Here is a 17,145-nt window from a genome sequence, read left to right on the forward strand (position 1 = left end):
GTCTCAGAGCTTGTTCCTACCAACTAGACAGAAAAATGGATTCTGATTTCATTTTGATTTTCAGACTCTATTCAGAAACCTCATAACCATTAGACTGAGCCAATCTGGGCTCAGCACAAGCTAGTGACAACCACAAAAAAAATGATCCAACTTGGATCTGTTGTATAAAAGGTCATTCTATCTCCTGCTGTAAGAATTTTATGTTGCCAGTGAGACACAAAGGACCCTTAACACAGCTCATTGTTCAGTCATTGTGCCCATGGTGAATTCTTTGAGCTGTCCAGTGTCCTCCTATGGAGCCTTAGGGCTGCTACCTTTTCTAGCCAACACAATGTGAATATTTATGAAATCCATCTCTTACCAAAACTGGGGAAAATAAAATTTCCTTTGTATTTAAGAAATGAGATGCAATGGTTCAAAATACTGAACTTCTCTAGACTGAGAAAATCAGGTTAATACTGAAATGAGCAACAATTCTTGATAAATACTGTATACCAGGAGATATAAAAAGTAGAAATACCTGTGGGTTTATTTACATTCTGAATGTCTTGAAATCTCTCTCATTTTGTAAAAAGGAAGGTTTTCCAGCTTAAATAGAATAAAATGGAATTGGGTTTCTTATTAGCATTATATATAGGTGTTTCTAAATGCAATCTGTTGTCCGTTTGGTAACATAATATTTAACTTTAAGGTAATCTGTACACAGGATGCATTCTCCTATGTAGATATCATATAATTTCTGCCAAATTACTTAGCAGAAGCGCAGGCTATTCTGAATACCTGTGGGAGAGGGAGTAAAGCACTCATAAGGAATGCTGGGAAAATTAACTGTTAATTTGATATATGGGATAAAATACTTAAAGAGGTCTACAAGAGGGAAGCTTCTCTGGCTCCCTGCAAAATAAACCTTCAAAAGGCTCCTAAGATCCTGAAATAGAGGGAAGCTTTGGCCTCAGTTAAATTTCAGAAATAGAGGAAGATGATCATGCTCAGGGGATTGCTTCCTGAGCCAAGTGAGCACCAACTTCAGTGGAAGGTGCTTCATGTTCAAACAAATGACTGCAGTGGAACTTTTAATGCATGAGAGCACCAACTGCTGATGGAAACAAAGGGACAGGACAACAAATGGCTCAGGACAGGATATTGGGCTTTGTGAGCAGAAGCATCACTCACAAAGGGACTAAGCTAATTCTGAGGCTGTATTTGGCACAGGAAAAACAAGGAAAATGTGGGAGGAGGTGACTCAGGGAAGACATTAGGGATAGAAGTACTTCAGTGAGTAGGAGACTCAGTTACTGATATGGAACATTTGAGAAGATTATGGAATCTCATCAACTATGCTAAAAACAAAGTACAAGTATCTGCTGAGTACAGTTTGTGGTTTTGGGATACAGTTTGCACATGAAATCCTTTTCCTATTTCCCATTATCTTAATCAGGCTAAAAGAAAGCTATGAGTAGAATTCCTAATAGATGATTCTTGAGATAAATCTTACATAATATTTTCATCACAGTTCTTGGCACAGTAAAGGAGGAAGACCATGCCAACAAAATTTGCTGATGACACACTGTGGAATGAATCATCATTATGGAGGAGGTTCTGAATATCATGCAAATAAAAAAGCAGTGGGATGACTTTGAGGGCCAGAGTGATTGTAGTCAGATGAAACTCAGCCACACAAGTGCCAGGTCATGCACTGAAGCATAATAAAAAAAAAAAAAAAAAAAAATTCTGCAATAGGCTAAAACCTTGTCAGCTGGAAATATATGAAGAGATAGTCTAATGTGTTGCTTCACTGAAGTGGTTTTTGCTTTCTAGCAGAAGTTGAATCTAGGTATTGGCAAAATTATATTTGTCATATTTCAAAAGTGAAGCATAAGTAGCTTAAATATTATCAAGACAGTTACATAAATGGTAAAAAACAAACAAACAAAAAAACTCCATCAAAATTAAGAACTTTTCAGAGTTTGGATTTTTATAATGCTGTTTCAAGGGGCTTGGGGCTTTAGGTTTTGTTTAGGGGAAGTGGAGGGCTGTGTTCCTTTTTATTTTTTTGGAGTTTGTTTAATAGAAGAGCTTCAGTTTCAGCTGTACAAAATTACTTGAAATGGCAAAGGCATTAATAAAATCCTCTGTTCATTTCTTTGCCAAGTGGTACTGAATTTCCAATAATAAAAAGCTGACCCTTCATTTAGGTATACAAATGTAGAATTTGAAGGTTAATATTGTCCTCATTTTGAAAAAAAAAAAAAAAAGCCAAGTGGTACTGAATTTCCAATAATAAAAAGCTGACCCTTCATTTAGGTATACAAATGTAGATTTTGAAGGTTAATATTGTCCTCATCTTGGAAAAAAAAAAATCTGATGGCATAGGCCAACTTGGTGTCTTGGGTAAAAGATAAAATCTCTCATTTGACTCAAGAAGGTTGGGGTAAAACCTGACAAATACATGTTTTGAAACAGCAGCTTGGACCTGGCTTAGAGTAAGTGTTATAAGCCAAAATATGATTTGATATTTTATAGGAAAAAAGAAAACTACAGATAAAAAAAAATTTAGGTAATGACAAGAAAGAGCAGCAGGTACTTGCTGAGTCTGACCTTCTGCTCACTGTTTTAGGTCAAGATAAAGGGAGTGGGGAAAAAAAAACAAAAAAACCAACAACGACTTGCAAAACTCTGGCTCCTCACCACAGCTGATCTTGAAGTTTTGCCCATGCACATTTATTTAATCAAACCCTAATCTGGGGAAAAAAGGGATGGGGGTGGCAAGAGGAGGGCACAAACACAGGGAAAATTGTCTGGAAATGAGTCTCTTGCTTTTCTGGGAGAATCTATTTCCCTAAATCCCTTTGCAAAGCTAAACTGAAGTCATCATTAGACAAATGCACTGAGCAGGCACAGCAGGAGAACAGCTAAACAAATATTTATTTCTCCAAGGCTGAAACGCATGGGAGTGTTAACAACAGCAGCAGAGAGAAGCACAGTCTGGAGGGTGGGGGGAACACCAAAGACTTTGAAGTTCTTAAATAGTAATATTTGTATAAAATCAACAGTAATGCATTATTAAAACACACAGATACATTAAAGCTCACAGAAGGACTTTGCTTCCCAGCTGGTGTGAGGAAATTCAGTGAACAAATAACTATCCACAGAACTAGAAGCTGCCAAGAAATCCAGTGCTAAAAGAGCAGAGAAGGAACGGCGAAGGATTCCCTTACTTTCTGGTGGCAAGAAACTCACCAGAAAAAAACAGATTTCAAACACATTTGGGAGCCTCAAGGTGTGCTGACTCTCTCTCTACACATCGAGCATTAGTGGCAGCTTCCCCAGGCCTCCCTACCAGACTTCATTCCTCCTCCCCATGCTGTGCTGAGTGTCCAACTGTGTGACCAGTTTCCCTGCTGGGAATGGCAGTGAACAGCCAGGCAGTACGGAGACATTTGTGAACCAACTGGACCTTATTCAGGCATTGCAGCAGACAAAGATGTGTGGAGGGAAATAAAAAAGAAAAAAACAAAAAAAAAAGCATGTAAATTCTTTTTGGAGTGATGTCAAAGCAGAAAAGAATCTTGGCCCTTGGTCAGACCTGTCGAAGTGCCAGAATCCCTGTCCCTTGGCTGGTAAGGACACTCAGTGGCCCAGTAAGGCTGGTGCCCCACAGTGTGTCTCCTCAGTGAATTCAGCCTCCTGGCAGGCAGTTTGTGAGCTGCACAGCCTGGGCAGCTCCCCCAGGGCTGAGGGATACTCTGGGCTCCTCAGCACCGCTCCACCTTCCCGCTGACAGCGACCGGAATGAACGCACCGGGCAGCCCATGGTTACAAGTGTGCTGATTGCCTCTGCGTGCCTCTGGCAGTCACAAGAGGGGCTCCAAAAGGCAAAGAGGGACATTTCTCACACATCTGAGACTGAATTTGTCCTGTCTGAATTTCCCTTTGCAGCCCTGATGGGCTTGGATTCTGAGGGGCCCTTCATGGTGGGAGTGTTGGCTGGCCAGGCCTCAGTGTGACCTCAGAGGGGACTGGGCTTGCTTCAGCACCTGAGAACCTCAGGTGGCACAAAAGGAGAAACTGGAGGCAAACACCAGTAAAACTCGATCCAATCGTGAGTGGAAAATGGGATAACAAAAAGGGATGGAATGTCAAACAGGCTGTGTCCAGCCAGTGATGGACGGAAGCTTAATTCTACCTTTCATTGATGGCAGGACAAAGGGACCTTCACATCCAGAACTTTTTTTTGGGAATGAATCTTTGTCATCTTCTGAAATTGCTCAACACATTAAGAAGAAAGGAGCAAGGTATGACCACAGTGTCAGTCAAACCTTTCCAGGCTCCTAACATGGGATCCAGGGTAAAGACTGCACATCATTTCTGACCAATCCTGAGGTGTTACCTCAACACAGCAAGAAGGAAAAAAAAAAGTACAAAACATTCAGAAAAATGCCAGCCAGGCAAAAATCTGGTCACAGGCTTTGACCAGAATGCAGAAGATGAAATTCTGGCATAGCAAGGTCCAGGGAGGTTCCTGAAATTCAAGAGAGAGATTTTTACCAGCTGTTCACATCTCCTGCAACACAAGTGATTATGGATGTGCCTGTGGTAGGAAGTAGCAAACTACATATAGCTTCAAAAATCTGAGCTCTAGTGTGCACATGAGTGATTCCCAGATGATCACTTCTCACAAACAACGTATCTGCATGAAACTCAGAATAAAGAGATCTTCCCTAAAGTTTCTAATATATATATATAGACAATGTAGGTCTAGGAAGTGTTCTACAAAAGGTTGTAGCATGTACAACTAAATGCTCAAAAATCATAAAATTATGTTAGGAATCTTTCCTGGAGAAAAGCAGAGACAAAAACACTAAGAAGATTCATAATTAGAGAATGGTTTCATATTGCAACATACAATTAAAAATATGCTGGGTCAGCCAATGCTATTTCCATGGCTGTGTTTCACAACTGAGCCTAACTACTCCTAAAAAACCCCATTCCAAACCCAGTAAAACTGCCCACATTTTACTTATTCTATACTTAAGAAAAAAACACTTTACCTACTGAAGTAAACTGGGATTATGCATACAAGTTGTTTCATGTTTTTCAGTGATCAACACCAGCAATGGCTAAGTGTAGTCAGGACTCATTTACAACATCACCAGAGCTGGCTGCTGATGCTGCTCTTAGAGATGAAGAGAAATGTTTTTTTCAAAAGCAGGTCTGACCTCTATGAGCCCTCCAACTCAGTGCCCCAATGTGGCAAAAAAAAAGTGATAATAAGAAAGTTAGTGCTCTAGAAAGAAAGGAATGGCACACTTGTCATCAAGGAAGAATAGACGTGCCATTGGGAAATGGACTGGAGCCCAGGCAGTGTCAAATCCATCTCAGAGAGCAGTTTTACAGTATCAGCTATAACTCACTCACTCCTATTTTCTAGAATGCTTTATTGAAGTCTGAAAAAGTTTAGAAAGGGCACAGAAATGCACTGGCTTTGGAATCTTTGCTGCAGACAGAGCTGATTCCTGCCATGATGTGTCCAGCTGTCACTGCTTTGACCCTGCCAAACTGTCTTACAAGTAAAACTTAACCTCCTTACTTCTCTGGAAGCACTGAGCAAACTTCTCACTTCAAAAGCCAACTTAACTCTCTTAACTCTATTATAGACTGGAAAGTAGATATGTTGGTGTGGTTTGGGATTTTTTGGGTATTTTTTTGGTGTTTTTTGTGACTGTCATCAACTCCATGCCAACTGTGTCTGGAGACTTGGAAATCATGGCATTTGGGAGGCTGCTACCAGGCAGGCTTCTTCCAATTTATTTAACAAGCTACAGTCAGCATCAATCCCCAAAGCAGACAGCTGATCTGAAGGAGGGAGCAGGCAAAGAGGAAGATTCTGGGAGAAGAGGTGTGATGAAATGGGAATAGAGCTCAAAATTACTCCACGATTCATCTCACCTTGCAGCTTAGCTGTGTTTCTGATGCACAGGAAGAAAACTTGTTTCATCTCAAAATCAATTATGACTACTGAAATCTGGGAAAAGGAGGTTTAGAAAAGTTCAGGATCATTTCAAAGAGGAATTCCATTGTTTGAAGTTTTTCCAGGTCCCTTAGGAACAGCCAGATTGGACTGATAATTCCTGTGAATAGGGCTCACTCACTCTCACAGAAGGCTCTGCAGTTGACAGCATTTTCATGACTTCTGTGCCTGGTAGGAAGCACTGAGGCAGGCAGAAAAGTTTGGGTTTAGCTGGAGAATATTCTCTGATCTAGAGTTTGATTTGCAGAAGTCTGAGGAAAGGCATGCAGAGGAGACCTGGAACAGTTTGACCTGCACCAAGAATGTGCGAATACCTAAAACTGAAACTTGAAGACCAAACAGCCTCGAGTCCTGAAATATTTTTAATCATTCTCCTCCGTGTTTCTTTTTTGCCTCCTTCCTCCTGCTCAGTGGATATCAATGCAATCACCCTTTCTTAGAGGCAGCCTCACTGTTGTAGGAGTACCATGAACACAACCTGCCTAGCACCACATTCTCAGGCTTTAAAGTACAATTCTCCTCAGAGAAATAACAGTTTAAAGGTACATTGTCACCACACACACATCTGCTCCCTGAGGGGCTGTATTATCCCTCTAATGTGCAGTGAAGGAATACCAGATCTTTCCCCCTCCCAAGTGTCCTTCAGTCATGCCTGCTTAAGCTTACTGATAAAAACACATATTTGCATGGTCATTAGGAGAGAGGTTGGAAGGAGGGAGCTTTATAAGCTCTCAGTTTATGCCTCAAGACCAAAAGTACCAAATTAGCTCTTTTTTTTTTTTTTTTTTTTTTTTAAGGAAATTCTGCAGCTAGAAAAGTAACTGGCTTTCACGCTTCAGGGTTTCAGCTGTTCATCTGTGAGAAGTACAATAGCTGCACTTTTTACTGCTCATTAATATCTGTGCTCTGCTGTACAGCTCCAGGACTGATGGAGGTCTCTGCACCTTGAACCAGCACCAGTGCAGGGATTTGGCCTGCATTTCCCATTCCCCAGAATCCTTCCCCACGTGCCCCTAAACTGGTTGTATTCCCAGCTCCCACCTCCTCTGGTGCTACAGCTCTGAAGTTGGTTATTGAATTTGCTGGCTTTGGCACAGCAGCTAACATGACTGGGATCCAAATCAAACCAGCAGCTCTTCTGAGAGACAGCTCCTTCAACAACACCTGCAGCCAAAAAAAGCAGGGTGGAGATGGCCTGAGACCTTGACAGAGCCAGGCAAGGGTTTTCCCACAGAGCTGGGCAGCCCATCACAGCTCACCTGGAAAGAACAAGAGGAGGAGGCAGATTCCACCCCATCCTCAAAGCAAACCTCAGAGTTCCTTGTTACTGGATCTGCCATCCTGAACACACACCCCCAGAGTGTATATCCCAAAAACATCCTTCCTCAGGTCCTCTCAGCTCCTCCTTTAGTGAGCCTGCATCTCCCCATCACCTCAAGTTCACTTAACCACAAGTGACAATGTCACCTACTCAAACATTATCCTGACACCCATTACCCAGAGTTAGGCTGGAACTTCTCTCCCTTTTAAGAGCCCACCCAAGCTGTGACTAGTGATGCACACAAATAGGGGATCTGAAAATGTGGCAGGTTAATAATGAAGCAAAGGCCTGCTTTACCCCTCCCTGTTTCTTTTACTAACAGCAGCCTCTGCTTCTCAGAGCACCTCCTCCCCCAAAGATGCCAATGGTGGCATTTCCTAGTCTAAGCTCTACAGAATAACACACTGTTTAGAAAATAACTCAAGTCTCTGGAGTTCTCACTTTCTCCATTTGTCAGTAGAAAACGAGACATTTCCTCAAAATATACAATAAAATAGCCTCTAGCAATAGCCTGCAATGCTTCTCTTTACAATACTTTTATGAGCGTGAGCGTGGTCTCCTGGGAGTGCTTTCATAATCATTTATACAAATGACAGAAAACTAGGACAATGAGAAGCAAAAAGGAAAATACAGCCATCATGCACCCAGTTGCTTTGAACAGTTTGCAGAAAAAGTGGTTTTCTCTGTGGCAAAGAGTTCTCCTCATTTGCAGGCCTAAATCAGGGGATCACAACTTTTCTAAGGTGGGACAGGATGCTGATCCCAGAGCAGTGCAGCTCATTGCTCACACTCTTTCTTGGCTCTCTCACTGCTCCAGGACAGTTCTCTGAGCCAGAGGTGTATTCTACATACATTAAAATATCATGTGGTTAAAAAGGTAATACCCAAAAAGATATCCTGCCAAGGGGACAGGTGTCCAGTTCTTAACTACCTTCCTGTCCTTCCTTCACTGCACAGTTTGTCCCATCTGAGGGAATTTGTGGTGCTCTGCACGAGAGGCAGCTTGCAGGAGAACCTACAGCAGCTTCTTTCACTGCTGCTGCTCTGGGAGGCTGTCACCTGCTCCCCAGCAGGTTGACATTAGGTAAGACTAATGTTGGTCTTTGAAAATAAACCATAAAATTGCCATGAAAACTTGTTTCTTCTGTGTACATTCTAAATTTCTACCTGTGAGGGGATGGAGAAGGGGCTGTCGACTCCTATATGCACAAACAAGGCAAGAAGGTACTGAAGTAAAATCCATTTGTTCCTACACTTCCCCCCCCTCCTTTTCTTTTCAATACAAATTCAATCCTCTGTACACAAGGAGGGGTCAAGGCAAGAAGGTACTGAAATAAAATCTATTTGTTCCTACACTTCCCCCCCTCCTTTTCTTTTCAATACAAATTCAATCCTCTGTACACAAGGAGGGGTGAACTGGTGCAGCACAACATAATGGAACAGTTTCATTTCTCTGAGACTCTCCAAAAGGCAGAGTCCTTGTGAGACCAAAGCCTGTAACACTGAGGAGGACAGACTGTAAAGTCTGTTCCCTGTACCACCAGAAACACATTTCCTGTCTTGGCTCACCCAGGCCCCAGAATAAATAAATAAATAAATAAATAAATAAATAAATAAATAAATAAATTTATGGAGCAACACGTCCAAGAAGCAGCAAGCCGAAATGCATCCCAGAGGGGTGCTAAAGTATATAATAGCTGTATTTGTCTTCCTGGATATGCCTTGGTACAACACTACAAAAAAAGGAGGCAGGATCATTTATTGTGCTCAGGTTTTAAGAGATTTCTGAGTAGATCTGTTAAGCTTGCATGATGTTAACAAAACCTACCTGAACACAGCAGCTTTTGCCTTTCTGGGACAAGAGTCTTTTTTTACCAAAACAGCAGAGAAGCACTTAAGAAGTGGTGATGCAAGTGAGTATGGATTTTACTTCAGGATAAATTCCAGGCAACTTTTCTACTGCTTCCTCTTTCTTCTCCAGCCATATACAAGCTGGGTTTTTTTGTTATTTCAGAACAGACTGTAGGGATTTGATCATTCAGTGTTCATATTACTGCCTCAAGCACTTGCACCACCACTGCCTTCAGACGGAGGTATCCAGCCAGGGAAAATCACAACAGTCCAGAGAGGCTGCCATAGGATGGAGGAGGTGTGTTGGAACAAACATATCTTCCCTAAGAAAGCTTGGATGGGGGGATGCTGTGAAAATGAGAACAGGAGACCTGGAGTTTGGGGATCAAAGAAAGTCAGGCAGAAGACATAAAGAGATTAAAATGTTTTTCTTCGTTGCTCTGCGTTTGATATCCAAACTAAAAACAAACAACTGAACAAAACACACCACAGAAAGTACTAGTGTAAATCATTCCATATCTGCATCTTCTCATGCTGCTGAGACAATGATAGTCTCTAAAATATGTTTCAGGTCACAGTGTTATGGCATTGGAGCTAACAACATGCTTCCCTAAAGGAAACTGGGTGGGTTGCTGACTAGAGACTTCACTCTTGAGTGTGAGCATGGTATAAAACAGGGAACTGCTGACAAAAAAACAAGACTAGCACTTGGGACATCCAAGTTTTATTCTCCAATTTCTTCAAGCAAATAAGTTCTCACCCACTTGTTATGTCTTTCTCAGCACGACTGGAAGCTTTTAGGGTTGTGGACTTCCTCAGCAGCTACCCAGCATAATGGGACCCCAAGTTTTCATCAGGATCTTTGGCTAACCCTGGCACACAAAGATCAAACTGTTTCTAAGGAAGGTTCTCTGCTGGGAGGCTGAATACAAGAAAATTAAATGAGAACTCAAACATGTCCCAAGTGCCACCAGTTCACCATCCAAAGGAAAAAAAAAAAAAAAAGAAACCAAACTGACTGGATCAGGCCAAGTACCTCTGGCTGGTCTTTATCCTTTAACTGAAAAGAAAAGCAGTCTTTGCAAAGTGATAAAGCCGCCCAAGAATGGCTGCAGTTGTTTCTTTTAAATGAACCAGAGAGAACAGATGGTGTCCTCTCATACTGTCACAAAGGTCAAAATTAACCACCTTTAAGACTAGCAGGTTCTTGAAATGCTCAAATGCTTGTGTCTGGTCCTTACGACTAATCCACTCTCCCAAACAAGAAAGGTCAAATGAAGAACATCCCTACAAAAACTGCAGCTACTCCAAGCCATGGCTGATGTGTAATGCACTCAGACATGGTGTCAACAGCTGCTCCTAAAATGCAATGAGTCAGCCTTTCAGAAGAGCATGCCAGTTTTACTGTTAGAGCTTTCATATGGATTATGTTTACTCCCCAGTATTTAAAAATATCCTTCTTAAACATTGAAAATATAAAATGTTTTCCTTACTTATTTTGTCCCTTTTGCCCAGGCAGCTGCCCAAGAATGTCTCATGTATTTATTTGGGAGCAAAACATCCTAACCCTTTTTTCACTTTCCTTATCTCGTGCTGACAGATAAACCAAAGGAAGGCCTCTTTTTCTGAAGTCATGTACAAATGAAGAATTTCTAGTCCTTTTCACAACTTATGCCTCTGAACCACAGTCAGCCTTCCAGAGAGTTGTGGAGTCACAAGTTTTGCCCAACAGGGCACAGAGACACTGGGTGACTCTCCTTTGGTCCTATAACAGGCGTGTGGGTACAAATCCCCTATCCATCCCCTACTCTAATCACCAACCTCCCTTGGATACTGTCATTTCAATAAAAAGGCCTATTGGAAATGACAGGTGAAGAAAGCAGCCCAGGCATGAAATGCACTCTAAAGTATATTAATAGAAGGTTGCCAGACGAAACGGCACAAGGCATTTGATCGCATCATCTTAGGCTTGTTGTTCATGCTCCTTTGCATCTGGCTGTGTGATTCCTGCCAGATTCTTGGCTGGAGGAGCAGAGGAGGATTTGCCTGCCTTTCCTAACCCGTGCCGGGCTCAGCTGCAATCATGCAGAGCACTGAAAGAAATCCCTTTGAGTTGGGATTCATTCCGAACATGTAAAACCCAAATGACTGCTTCTCCAAAGTGAATCCCATTTCACAGCAAGTAGGTTATTAGTGTGGAACTCCATACAAGTAGCCTGCATTCAAAAGCCCTCTGCATTATTAATAGAAGATGAGCTTTTGACATCAAAGGAGAACCATTATGTATGCTAAACGGTGGCAAAAATTGTACCCGCACTTCAAACCTTTTCAGCGCTTTGTCCCTTGTAAATCAATCAAGGTTGACAGATGCTTTAAGGAGAGTAATCTTTTCAATGATACTGTCAATGGATAACATAATGGAACATTGTCTCTGTGCTGTGTGAAGACATGGAGCTAGTCAATTATGGACAACACTTCATGCAGCCGCCAGTTTTCACTTGAAGTGCTGCTGTTGAAGTATTATAATCCCAACAAATGGCCGCAGCAGCATACAATGTAAATGAGACCTCCTGAAGCTTTGGAAAATTCATTAGTAACAACAGTGGTCCATTCCCACACTTTCAAACACCAGCCTGGTAATGTTAACGATGCACTTCCCCCCTTCCCTTTGAGCAGGCAGTAGGGCATATTTACATACACTATTTTAAGTCTTCAGCATGTTTTTCCCCCCATTTTGGATTCCTTTCCTCTCTTCACCTGATATTTCCAACGAGTCACATAACCCACATGGCTGGAGGCTGGAAACAAGACAACAGACCTTCCCTACTTGGGGACATGTTGTCACTTCATACATCTGAGACACTTTGTGGCTGTTCCTTTTTCCAACACTTCTGTCTGCTCAGCTGCTCTGGGAAGAATGGCCTGGAGGGATGGCAGGGGAAAAGCTTCCAGCCTCAAGAGACCAGTGGGATGTCAGAGGGAAGCTGAATGCACCCAGTGCCAGCAGCACCTGGGTGGAACTCTGCTTGAGAGTCAAAAGGGAGAGGCTGTGCTGTTTATTTAGCTCTTGGCTTCTATTTCCTACATCATCTTCTCAAATATTTTCCCTTTGTCAAGCAAGGCTTGTGCTAAGAGGAACACTTAATCTCCCACAGTAGCAGAGAGAAATCCCACACTTGAGCACAGAATCTCTAAACTCCTATCAACTGCAGGTTTTCATTGCTATGATCTGTGAATGCCCCTTACCCTTAATGTGGTTTTGAAACAACCAGGTGCAGACCAGAAACTCAATCACTGAGGTCTCCTTGGGTAAAAACAAGCTGTTCCTTGAACCCAATTTCCCCTTTCCCACTCTCCAAGCTGTAAGTATTGGGCAATTGAAAATCCTCTTGCAGAACAATTTTCTATGGTAATATCAAAGAATTTCAAAATTATACATTCCCTTTGCCACAACTTTCAACAGATGTTACCTAACCTTTTCTTTCAAGCTGATTAATTTCGTTTCTATTTGCTAGCATATTATTATTTAGAGTATACAAGTAAAATCTTTGACAAATTAATATAAGCACTGGAACAATAAATATGATCCAGTTGATCAAAAGACAAAAGATGTGACAGGGTGTGCCAGTAATTCAGAACCAAAGGTTATTAAACAGAAGATGAAAAACCTGCTTTTGTTCTTGTGTCTGATGGGACATATAAGATCACAACTTACCACTGCTGGATAAGGTAAGTATAAGAGGGAAGATGGTAGCTAATAATACAATTTTAAGTAGGCTTTTATTCATATTGAAATAAAATTCACTCAATCAAATAAAGCCAGAGATTATCATAAAGGAAAAAAAAATAAAAACTAGGAAAAGATAATTAAGAAAAACTGACTTACATAAGAGAAGTCTTCGGCATTCTGACAGAGTAGTTTGGGAAAAACAGCCTGTCGCTGAAATCTTTCCTCATCTTCAAAGATGTTCCCATACATGAAGCCATTCATCATGGTGGAGTGGGCATGGATGTCGATATAGAACTCCAGGTTAATCTTCTGTTGAGGAAAAACAACAACAACAAAACATTCAGCACGAGATAAATCATAACTGAGTTATGCAGGCGAAGCCTCCCATAAATCCAGTCCTGCCATTCTTGAACCCATCCATGGTTCCAGCATCAGGGAGCCACGCTGAAGATCACACTGCTATGCACACAACCATTCCTGCCTCTCTGTGGGGGCATGTGAAATACAACAAAGGACCATGACAGACATTTCTTTACCTTTTTTTAGAATATTGGAACATTCTGAACAGGACACTGTGCAAAATAGAGCCAAACCATCCTTCATTGTGATACAGGGCTTACTGCCAGTGATAAAAATATGCACCTTCCAGTTCTAGAGCACTATTATTTGGGCATAGCTTTGCCATCTCTGCACAGTTCTGCATTGAATTATGCAGATGTTCCCTTCTGCCAGGTGAAACAGGCTCAAAATTGTGTAAAAAAGACTCCAGTATTTCCTGTGCAGTTTATTTCTTGTGTATAAGGAGAAATATTGCAAATGTTTTGTCTTCCTCGCTTTCCTAGCAGTAACTCTCCAAAGAAAGTGCCTGGAATAGCCCCCTGCTTGTAGCTCCCTACAGGATTCTGCACCAACTCTTTAAAGGAAGACAGCAGGACCCTCTAGCACAGAAGTGCCTGCTCTGCCCATACCCTTCCCATGGCATCAGCAGGAAAGAGGGAATGTTCACCTGGATCCCTACACACAGTGCCATCGGCAGCACTGTCCAGCACTAAAGAGTGACACCAGAGCAGATGCCACTGAATTACCCAGTTTCCCCAAATTCTTACAACTTCTGGACCCGAACAAATGACATGACAAGCCCATCCCTGTCACCTGGCCAGCACGAGGCCACTGGCGCTGTCCTGGTGCCCAGATCTCAGATGTCCCTGCCTCAAGAGAGGGATGGAGAAGAGCTCTGCTGGCAGCAGGATGCTCATGGTGCTTCTCCCTGAACTGCAAAACAGCAGGAAGCTCTGCAGCCCTGGGCACACAAAGCTTGCTGGGCTGCTGGAGATCACTGAGCTATGGGACACTCTGTGTGACAGGAAGGCAGGTTGGGCTGGGCAGTTCATGTGGCAGCAGTGTCAGCTCTTCTAGAGCCTCTGACGGGGGGAGAACATCAGTTGGTATGTGACACTAATATAATACAGATTTACTTTCCCCTGGCAGGAAACCAGTGTATAATACACAGCGACTGCTTAGTTTAATTAAACAGCCTAGAGAGAGTAATAATGTATCTTATTAAGCCTTCGCTATGTTAAAATGTTAGCTAATGCAATATCAATATCTGACCATGCTTCATAGGAAAGGGAACATTTGATTGTGTTTGACTCTAATACAATAAATTGTTTGCTCCTGCCAAAACATTCTGCTGTGCTATAGAGGAGCAGCCCTGCAATAAAGCACACATCTGCTATTTGGAGATACAGCACTGAGGAGAAAGATTAGCATTGACAGGATGAAACACCACACAGGATTTTCTTCCTCTCCAAGCATACAGAAATTAAAAACCAAGATTAAGTAATACTATTTTCATGAGATAATTTCCCCATCACAAACAGAATTTGATGAGATCAGATGCACACTGGCATATCACCATAAAACAGAACATGTTGTAGAGTCTCAAAACAGTGATTTGATGAAGTGAGCAGATAATCTAGTTAAACTGGGTATTTGTAAAGCATGAATGTCCTTCACATGGAAGTCAGTGACCTAAGTCATACTTATTTTAGAACAACCAGACAGAATTCTTTACAGGAACATAGTTCCTAACATAAAATAATCAAGAAGCACAGTGATATATATATATATATATATCTCTCTGCTTTTTTATATATATATATATATATATATATATATATAACAATAGACTAGAATAATTTGTGACTTAAGGCAAATAAAATTGCTGGTGTAAAATGCATGATTTATGGTATGTCATGGTGTACTTATTCATTCATAGTTTTGAAGTTGTTTCCAAAAGAAGATGGCCACAAACAGAGATGCAGAGGCACAGATTACTAAGATAATTTTCCACAGGCTCTCCAGCAAGAAATTCACCTGCAGAACATGAGTGACCTGAGCCTCAGCTTAGTATTCAATTATCAAGTTATCCAGTCTAACACAGTGTCACTGGAGTATTTTCTAAACTCTCCTAGGACCTTCACTCAAAAAAATTGTTGGTAGAAATGTCACAGAGAATATCAGAAAGTCTCCTGGTGAGCTGAAATTTCCTTGAAGATCTTTTTTGTTCACCAAAACCATTTTCAAATAATCTGTTTGATGGGTTATTTGTGAGGGAACAGTGTCCTTCAGATGCCCCACCTAAAGATTAAGCTTCCAGATCCCTTATTTGGAAGCTGTGACATTAAAGAGGTAGCTCATCACCCAAACAAGTGTTCAAAAACATTTTTCAAGTCATCCATTTCAAGATAATTAAAAAGTAATTTCTGAAGTTAGCTCACAATGACTGTTCAACTGGGGTTTTTTTTCTGGCCTTTGTTCCTTAGCCTCCAACTGAACGTATAAAAATCTCTATTTCACATATTCCTGTGCACTAAATTTAGTCCAAACTTGCAACTGCCCATCCTATTCAGCATGTTTTTAAACATTGCTGGAGTAATTGCTAGTTAGATGTACTACTTCCAGACACTGCTGTGTGTGAGCAGAACAGCATTTCAGTGGTTCACATTTCTCCTCCTCACATTCATTGCTTTATCAAAGGGAAACATGTTCAGCATTCTCCATTACAGAACAAAATAATTCAGTGCATTGTTGATACAACACATGAGTTCCTAATGGAAAAAGTCCTCTTATTCCCAGACACAAAGTTATTGTGGCCTTAAAATGGACAATAACAGCCCAGTCACTGGGACATTAAAAGTTTGCCACCTCGTGCCTCAAGTGGTAAACCAAGCAGCAGACAATTTGTTGGCAGTCAAGCTTCACAAGAATTATGCTATGCTCCTGAATAATGGTATTTCTACTTCCTCTTTAGAGCCATAGATATCCATAGGTGCTCTACATGTAGGAACTGTTTTCCCCACTGCCACACAACAAATTTAAGCAGGGGAATAAAATTTTCTATTTCAGTTGAAGTTCTCTGGAAGATTTTGACATAATTACTCATCTCCAGCAATTCAGGTAGGATCACAGAATTAACATTTTGTGGGATATGTAATGTCACCTACTGATGGAAATTTCAGCAAAGTCAGCAGAGAAGTGACCTCCTGAAATTGTTGCTCTTGGAGATAGGAGAACTTTAGTGGGAGAATGAAGTAAATAAACTTGTGTTTGCATTTACATGAGCACATGCAAACACACTTAACCTACTGCTATCTGCTGTCATACCCCAGGGGTATCTGCCAGTACCTACACACCACATCCCACTCCCATCAGGGCTTCTCTTGCTGCAGCACCTGCAAGTGAGAGGGGGAATAAATTTAGAAGTGGTTCAAAGTCTCATATTCACATTTTCTTTATGCAGAAAATAATGAATATCTAGGCTCAAACGGCTCTGGGTGCCACAGCTGCCTTCTGAGAGACTTACCAGTTACATCCTACAATATGATACTAAACTCATCATTTTCTGCTTTAGAGGTAGAATGCAAAATGATTCAGATGCCTTATAAAAGTCATCATGCAATTTAATTCTCTCAAGTGCCTTTTCTTTGTGCTTACAAGAAGTGGCAGAGTTTTCCTCTCTCACACTGTTTCTTAAGTAAAGCTGTAATTACCTGGATGACCCAGGTTACAGAGCTCCAGAAAACAAAGGCACACTTGGTTTTTCTTTTCTCTGTCTCAAAACAGAAATCACTTACTAGACTGACAGAGACAATGATTGAACCCCACTTCTTTGGAAAGAAAGTATTCTCTCCCTTGAAAAGAATGGTTTTT

General features: G+C 41.3%; 1 protein-coding gene across 1 annotated transcript in view; it reads right to left on the minus strand.

Moving 5' to 3' along the window:
* Positions 1-17,145, minus strand: part of AGBL4 (AGBL carboxypeptidase 4) — a gene marked incomplete at its 5' end in the record, with an annotated part of 879,139 nt that overhangs the window by 80,804 nt on the left and 781,190 nt on the right. Inside the window, one exon of the mRNA XM_041483183.1 lies at positions 13,090-13,242. Coding sequence (XP_041339117.1) covers positions 13,090-13,242 — 153 coding nt within the window. The remainder of the gene's footprint in view (positions 1-13,089; positions 13,243-17,145) is intronic.

The sequence above is a fragment of the Pyrgilauda ruficollis genome, unplaced genomic scaffold, assembly GCF_017590135.1.
Source record: "Pyrgilauda ruficollis isolate IOZ18807 unplaced genomic scaffold, ASM1759013v1 scaffold6, whole genome shotgun sequence".
NCBI lineage: Eukaryota > Metazoa > Chordata > Aves > Passeriformes > Passeridae > Pyrgilauda > Pyrgilauda ruficollis.